At 51.9% G+C, this 7773-nt stretch overlaps 1 protein-coding gene across 3 annotated transcripts; it reads right to left on the bottom strand.

Moving 5' to 3' along the window:
• Positions 1 to 373: 373 nt before the first annotated feature.
• Positions 374 to 6284, bottom strand: LAMTOR1 (late endosomal/lysosomal adaptor, MAPK and MTOR activator 1). Of its 3 annotated transcripts, none has more exons than XM_019744334.3 (5): positions 6119 to 6284; positions 2387 to 2532; positions 2058 to 2135; positions 1564 to 1690; positions 374 to 1010 (listed from the first exon to the last, which is right to left on the bottom strand). In XM_019744334.3, the coding sequence occupies exons 1-5, from the start codon at positions 6158 to 6160 to the stop codon at positions 918 to 920; spliced, it is 486 nt and encodes a 161-aa protein (XP_019599893.1). In that variant the 5' UTR covers positions 6161 to 6284; the 3' UTR covers positions 374 to 917. The 3 variants fall into 3 exon arrangements, with proteins under 3 accessions (XP_019599893.1, XP_019599892.1, XP_019599891.1); XM_019744333.3 differs by having other exon boundaries at positions 5765 to 6185; XM_019744332.3 differs by lacking the exon at positions 6119 to 6284 and adding an exon at positions 3617 to 3808.
• Positions 6285 to 7773: the final 1489 nt, after the last annotated feature.

The raw sequence follows: 7773 nt of genomic DNA, 5'->3' as shown, positions 1-7773 counted from the left end.
AGGTCTGAAGCCCCCACTGCAATCAGATCAGAGTAGTTCCACTCCTGTTTTACGTGTTGGGATTCTGCTTGAGATTTCATTTGATTAAAAGAATCCTCTGTTTGAAAACACTGACTTGCTGACTCTATATCAGGTACTCCTGGTCTGACTGCATCACCACCACCAACCTCTCCTCAGCTTCTTAGTAATTCCACTGAGCCTGAGCCAAGACCTGCAATAATGACAGTTGCCTCAGATTCAAGTCTGTTCAGCTTTAACAGTGTTCCCGTCACTGCAGGAGGGACAAGCAGTCTTGTCACTACTCACAGACTTGAGTAGCCAGAAGCAAACAGTAGGGTGGTAGGCAGGACAGAGGGGCTGGAACCAGCACAAATGAATACATTTCCTTTATCGAGGGAGACAAACCAAAACAAAACCAAAAAAACCCCAAAACCCCAAACATGTAAAAACCCAGGGTGCTAGAAATACAAGCTCAATTCATTCAAATTCAAGCTCGTTCAGACACTGGTCACAAACCCTAATGAGGTGCACGTGAGCACCAAGTCAGGGAGAGAGGAACACAGGAGTGAGGCCGAGAGAGTGGGCAGGGGGCCCCCACAGGCCCCCTCGTGATCACCCTCACAGTGGTACCACCAGCTCCCCAGCGATAGTGAAAACCTACCAGGCCCGTCCTTTTGACCCCCACCTCACCCTCGGCCAGGGCTTCGAAGGCCAGTCCCAAACGGTTCTACCCTCCCTTGCTCCATCCTCACTTGCTCAGGCTTCTAGCCTCGCTCTTCTTCTCCTCCTCCACATTCTTCTGTGTTTAGTAGCAGGTTAGGGTACTGTATAAGCCATAGTGAGGCTGGAGGCCAGGGAAGGCAGGGTGGAGACGGGGTGAAAAGAGGAGAAGAAGAGCTGTCCAAGGACCCCCGTCTTCACGGAATCCCAAACTGTACAACCAGCTCCTCCTTCGCGTCCACACGGATCTGAGAAAGTGCACTGTAGGCATAAGCAGCTATCCTGGAGACCTGAGACAGAGGGGCCAGGGAGGAGAGGAACAGAGACAAGTAAGAAGGGAGATCCAGGGGGCGGCCGGTAGCTCAGTTGGTTAGAGCGCGATGCTCATAACACCAGGGTTGCCGGTACCATCCCCGCATGGGCCACTGTGAGCTGCGCCCTCCACAACTAGATTGAAACAACTACTTGACTTGGAGCTGATGGGTCCTGGAAAAACACACTCAAAATAAATAAAAGTTAAAAAAAAAAAAAGATGGGAGAACCAGAAACCAGGGGAGGACTGGATGGCCAGAGAGGAGGGAATGATGAGGGACAGGAAGCCAAAGAGAAAGGCAAGGATGGGAAAGACAGAAGGAAAAGAACAAAGGGGAGAAAAAGAATAAAGGTTGAGGGGAGAAAATGGGGGGGGGGGATAAAGAGAGTGAGGTGGGAGTGAGAGGGCCCACAAGCTACCAGGGGAACGCCACTTCCCTACCTCCTCTGAGGCAGAGAGGGTGAACCCTCTGCCACAGCCTGGACAGCTGTAGGTGGGTGGGTGGGCAGGGTGAGGGAGGGGTGGCCCACCTGCTGCAAGTCGGAGAAGGGGATGGGCTCGCTGGCCAGAACTTGGTGGGGCTGGCTGGTGAGAGACGGCAGTGGTGGCAGCTTCTTCCAATGAGTCAGGCTGCTGCTCAGCACAGCCAGGCGGGTGCTGGCAGAGAGGGAAGGGTGCGGTGGGTAGTCAGTCCTCAGTCTGCCCTGCCCTGCCCGGCCCAGCCCAGGCAAGCCTCCCTCAGAGCAGAGAAACAGGGTGATGGGTCCCCAGCTCACCACAAACTCACTCCAGGCCTACCTCGCTGGCCCACCTCCACACATCCCCAGCCCCGCCCCCCCCCACACACCCTTGGGTGTCATGGGACAGAGTTAACATGAACATCAACTGAGCACACCAGAGATTTGTGGTCAGCCTCCTGGCCTGCACCCAAATTGAGCCTGGACTAGAGTCCAGGTTCCAAAGCTGGATCAGGGCTAGAGGGGAGCCCGAGTAGCTGGAGAGACCAAACTGGCCAGGTGCTCACCTGTACTGCCTTGCCCGGTCCATGTACTCATGCTGCTCCATGCCCTGGGAGTCCGCAGCAGACACGTCGATGATGTTGCTTTGGGGAGAAGAGGCAGAGAGGATATGACAGGTACTTGCAAGAAGGACGAACAGGACTCACTGCCAGGCATGAACTCCAGGGTTATTTGACACCAGTGTCCCTACCTGCCCACTGGAGCCGGGCTGGGCCCAGAGGCACCTCTCCCCACTGACCCTGTCCCCTCCTCCAGGTCCGGCGCTGCTCCCTTTATTTCAGCCTTTAACCTAGATGGCGGCGCTCTGCCCCAGACCTGGTCCTGTGATGCTCACCTGGCTGTCTTGGCAAGAATGGAGGAGAGCAGCGCCTGCTCATCTGTGCGAGCAGAAGGCAGGCTGTGGTAGTTGGGCTCGGCTCCATTGAGGGCTTTGGTGGGGGGGCTGCTAGGGTCCAGTAGCAGCTTCCGCTCCTCTCTTTCCTAAGAGAAGCCATTAGGGAGAAGTCAGCCCAGGGACCCTTCACCCAACCTCCCTTTCTTGGGCTCTCCTCTCAGCCCAACTCTGACTTTTAAGCACCAAAAATATTTTTATTAGGAATACCCCAAGTTCCCAACTATAGGGAATGTCAGATATGACTCCGTTCCTGCCTGGCCTTGGGAGCTCAACTCAGTTGGTGGTCCAGGACAAATTAAAGTGGAACCCAACAGTCGTAGAGGCCCTGAAAATATGGACAGGGGCACAAAGGATATATTCAGTAACAGCCCTGGAGCTTCAGAAAATAGTCCAGCACCTTACGCAAACAGGATATGGGAGGCTGGAAGCCAGAGGAGGTGGAAACTGCCGAAACAATGGGGTCTAGAGGGGAAATTGATGCGAGTCAGGAGCCCAAGAATGGCCTTCCTGACCCCCCTAGACCACGCCCACTCCAGCAAGGCTGTCTGTTTCCAGGATAGAGAGGCTTTGTGAGGCCAGCCACAGCCCTAGGCCCCAAGGGAAAGCAAGGCCAACCTCTCACTGGCCATTCCTCATATTATTTCAGGGTAGGAGACCCCGCCCCAGCCTATGGGTGACACAGCCCAAGTGGCCCCCTTCTTGAGTGCAGGTCCCTTCTCCTCTCAGGTGTTCGCTCTCCTCTCCGCTGATGCTGCTTGTATAGGACGCCCAGAACCACACTTGTGCACCTGGTGTATTCTGACCTGACCTGAACAGTGGAGCTGTTCCCTCTTTGCCAAATCACCTCATCTCTATCAGTGTGGCTTCGTTTATGTTCAGCAGCCTTGTTACTATTAACTGACGCTGATAGTCACAACCCCCAGAACTGAGCTGGGGCCAAAATATTTCTGGGTGTATTTCTCCTTGCCTGGTTTAGTCCCTTGTTATAATCAGCTGTCTTTCTGAATAAGACCTTGCTTTGAGCCCACTCGCTGCAAATCCCTGCTGGCTTGTGTCAGCTGCAAAATGGGTAAGCCGACCTGCTGGGTATCTATCCAAGCCATGAAAAGCGAGGGTCCCCGGACAAAGTCAAGAACAGGGGCCCATCCTGGCGAATGCTGACTCACCAACCTTCAGTGCCAGACCACCAGACTCCTCACTGCTCCACTCCAGGCTTATCTCAGTTCCTACCAGTCTTTCCACTGCAGCTCCCAGCTTGCCTGCCCACAACTCCGCAACTCTCCTAGCAGAGGGCCACTTCCTTCTGCCCAGCCTGCCCCACCCTAGGCAGGCCCAGCCTTGTTGCATGACTCTTCCTTCTCAGTCGTAGGTTGCCCAAGTGTCCTCAGTTCACAGCAGCAGGAAACAGCTTCTGTCCCATCACCTCCCACCTCCTAGACATCCCCCTCCCCAAAACACAAGCTAAGTAATAAAGAGCTAGAAAGACAAAATGTTTGCCAAGGATTAAACTATCTCTAAGAATCTCTACGGAAATTTGGCTCCATGATGAAGTCTGAGTTTGCTTCCTGTGTGTCCATCCTTCCTCCATCCCCACTTCAGACAGATTTTCCGGCAGGACAGGGCAGTTTCTCTTCTATCAGGGATTCTTCAAGAACAAGGTTGTATTCCTGAGACCTATACTCCTGGAAGAGGCCATACTACTCCCACCAGAGTGGACCTCACCCCCAAAGGGCGAGTGGAACATGGGGGAAGTTTTTCACACCAAGGTTTGTCCCTAAGTCAATGTCAACCCAAGAGCCAGAGTTTCACTGTCTACTGTAGCATAGACATATATGGGGCCTGCCCGTGACTAGCCATCTGGTCCGTGGGCACAGCTGGAAGAGACAGCTTAATCCAATGACAGAGGACATGGCTTGGCATCAAAACACCTTGGCTATGGCACTCAGCTTTGTAACCTTTTGCTAAGTCACTTAGCCTCTCTGAACTTTTTCCTTGCCTTTAAATACATATAACCTGTACTTAAATGACAGATGTTTGGCAACAGTCAAATTAGATAACTGTAAAAGGACTCTGAAAACTGTAATGTGTTGTGCATTTCTTATTACTGTAACAAAGAGACAGAGAGGGAGACAGGGGCCTGCCCAAGAGCTCAACGAGAGACTTGGGGATAGTGAATGGTTATGGCTTCTAGACCAGGTTAGCAGACTTTTGCCACATGAGGCCTCAAATCACCCAGCACTGATCAAGCACCATCTCAAGGAGTTAGAAACAGAAGTGAGAACCGATCAAGGGGAAGGTGGAAATTGAGAGCAGCAGAAAGCTCAGCTCTTCCAGCCACAAGCTGGTATCCTTTCTCATAAGGCAGGCATTAACCCTTGACTCAGTCCCTGCAAGAGTCCATATTATGCTTTAAGGGACAACTCTGCAGTGGGCCACAGCTTTCCCAGTAGGCTGGGATACTGTCTCCTTCTTTGACAGGCTGGGGTGAAGTGAAAGGTATTGGCTATGACACATGCCTAACATAAGGCAGAGGAATGTGTTCACTGGGTGTTTGGAGAATTAAATGAGGTCCAGGAGCCACCCATGCCTCCCATACAAATGACATTTTCCCAAGCCCAAGACCTTAACCCAAAACAGGTTCATGTGAGTCACTGGGGAAAGACATTGTCCCAAGTACCGGTGATACAATATGATCCATTTGTGTGTCCATCTACCCAACCTCCACCATCAGATTGTGGGCTACTTGCTGAAATCTTTCTACTGACTCTGTGTCTAGTACGTGTTAAAACGTGGAATCGAGGCATAGCAGCGATCAGAAAGGTGAATGGCCAACAGCTAAGACTTCATTTTTGGAAAGGGCTTTCTCCTCAAAGGAGGTCAGGTGGTCAGGGCCAGGATTCAAGTGTGTTGAGAGGTGAGACTGCACCAAGAGGAAGAGGGAAAATTTAAAACTGTACAGGTTTCCCCAGCCTAATTCTTGCAAAGGGATCAGATCTACAGCCAAATTCCCAGGGCAAGCATCCAACTAGCTAGAGGAACCCTCAGGCCCTAAGCAAGGGCTGCACTTAGGCAAGCCAAACCCCCAATCAAGCTGAAGCTAAACCCGATTTGTTGCTTCCCAAACAACTTCCTATACGTCCCAATGTCTTCATTGTGTCTATTAAATCCTTCACTGACCAACTCAATGCTACCAACTTCCAGAGGCCTTCTCTGACCCCAGATGAGCAGTGACCTTCCTTCACCAACCCCAGGGACTGAGAGGATACAGATTTCTGATGCATCTTGGGACTAATTAACTGAGAGCCTCAACTTACCCACCTCTACAATGGATTCACCAAGCCCGCTAATAAGACAGGGAGCTGGTAAGGGAGTGCTTCCCAGGGACCTAGGCTGAGGATCCTTGAAGCTGTAAAGGTTTGATGGTAGGAAGAGGTGGGAACGAGTAGGATGAGCGGCTGCCCGCATACCCCAACGCGGGGACTGTGCAGAGAGAACTGGGCTTTAACAGGAGTAGGAGCCTGGCCCGGCGTCTCCTCTGTAATCTGTCTCCTCCGGGCCTCCGTACTCAGTGAGCCCTGCCGTCCGGCTCCCCCTCTTCTGCAGGCTTTTTTGTGGGCCCCGTGCCCCAGGGTCTTAGCCCTCATTCCCGAGCCCCGCCCGCCGCGGCCGCACCTGGTCCGAGTCTTCGTTCTCGCTGCTGTAGCAGCACCCCATGGCCGGGGTCGGGCCGGGCGCTCAGGCCGCGCCGAGGAGGGACGGCGTCCGTCACGAGCCCTTCCGGTCACATGACCCGTGACTGCAATCAGCAAGTAATCACCCACCCCCACAACTATCCCTTCCCAGGGCCGCTTCGGAGCCACCGAAAAAACCCCGGCTTCCGGTTCCGCCCCTACCCCGTGATCATCTCCAACCAATGGGAAGGCGCTCCCTGCAAGACAAGCGCGAGACACGTGATGCGAGGAAAGGGAGGGGCGGAGCACATGACTTCAGCCTCTTCAATCTCTGAGCTCCAGTTCTTCGCTGCAGTCCTGTAGAGGCGGTGGTGTGAGTTGCGTTATTTGGTCGCTTGGCCGCCCATCACCTTTGTGAGCCGTTGAGCGCACTCATACCAAACGCCGTCATGATGTGTTCTTCTAAATGCCATTCGAAGGGCAAGTGGGATGCACACACATAGGCCCCAGTCGTCCAGCGCCATGGCAGGAGTGGTGGGGGCACATAGAAGGTTATGATGCCCAACAGAGTTCTTTTTTGTCAACTTGGACTGGGCATCTGACACTTACTGGAAGAAGGGACGATATACCTTCGCAAGCCAAAGCGAAATGGAGCTCAATCCTGGTAGAGAAGATGGAGGCCACTTCACCGATCTTGCCCTCAGCTATTTCTCTTCATTCCTACCTTCTTAGGGCAGGCACAGTAATCAACACACAAAGCTCCCCATATATGTTCTTTTAGAACCATCCTATGTCTTCCCTTGAACCCTGAACACAGGTCCAAGTCTGTCGTTCAAGATGCAGATCCTAACACCTGCCTCCCACTCCAGGCCCAGAGGGGTGTTCGAGAGATTGGCGGAATACCTCACCACCATAGGGAAATAGTTTCTTGACTGACCTATTGGTGTTTGCACATGTGGCTTGGCAGTCTTCCTCCCCACTGGGTCTACCTCAATAACAATAACAATATCCTCCTGATTGCCTTTTCTGACTCCATTCTCTGGGCATCTCCGGCTCCCTGTGCTTAATCCCTATTCATTCATTTATTGGATCAAATATTTAGTGAGTATGTGCAATGAGTCACATGCTGTTCTATATGAATATGTAGCAGTTCACAAAACAGCCAAGAGTTCCTGTATTCATGGGTCATCCATTCTAGTGATCAAATTATATTGCATTGTTTCCACATCGGTTTCTTCCACCAAACATAGAGTTCCTGAAGGACAGGGACAGGATCTGACTCTTCTCTGTGACCCAAGCCCTGGCACTTGCTTAGAGAAAACTTGAATTTGGAATTAATGAGTAAACTACAACCTCCCTATCACCTTGTGTGTAGAATGCCTAAAATAAGGTATTTGTGTGAGCAAGAGTAACTCCATTTTGTACGAGCAAGAGTGACTCCATCTTGAACACTGAGTGCTATGGAAATTCCCCATGAAGATAAACAATTTGTTTGTACAAGTAAAGAACTACCAGATGGCCATGCAGTCGCTACATGGACTGATAGGACAATTCTAAAGAAGTAAACAAGTCTAAAAAGGTAAACTAGTACCAGATGGCCATGAAGTAGCTGTGAGGACTGATAAGGTGACATCATACGGCTCTACTGAATTCCTT

This window comes from Rhinolophus sinicus, chromosome 14 (assembly GCF_057876585.1).
Source record: "Rhinolophus sinicus isolate RSI-liver-muscle chromosome 14, RSI-T2T, whole genome shotgun sequence".
Taxonomy (NCBI): domain Eukaryota; kingdom Metazoa; phylum Chordata; class Mammalia; order Chiroptera; family Rhinolophidae; genus Rhinolophus; species Rhinolophus sinicus.
The sequence above is the reverse complement of the archived record's forward strand: the minus strand, read 5'-3'. Positions and strand labels throughout refer to the sequence as shown.

What these genes read in the sequence shown, in the direction of transcription:
- LAMTOR1 (XM_019744332.3), bottom strand. Translation starts at nt 3,793, where the DNA reads ATGCAACAAGGCTGGGCCTGCCTAGGGTGGGGCAGGCTGGGCAGAAGG. An exon ending in GACCGGGCAAGGCAGTACAG is followed by an intron (nt 1,691 to 2,057) that starts GTGAGCACCTGG and finishes CCTCTCTGCCAG; the next exon opens with CACCCGCCTGGCTGTGCTGA. An exon ending in CCTTCTCCGACTTGCAGCAG is followed by an intron (nt 1,011 to 1,563) that starts GTGGGCCACCCC and finishes CCTCTGTCTCAG; the next exon opens with GTCTCCAGGATAGCTGCTTA.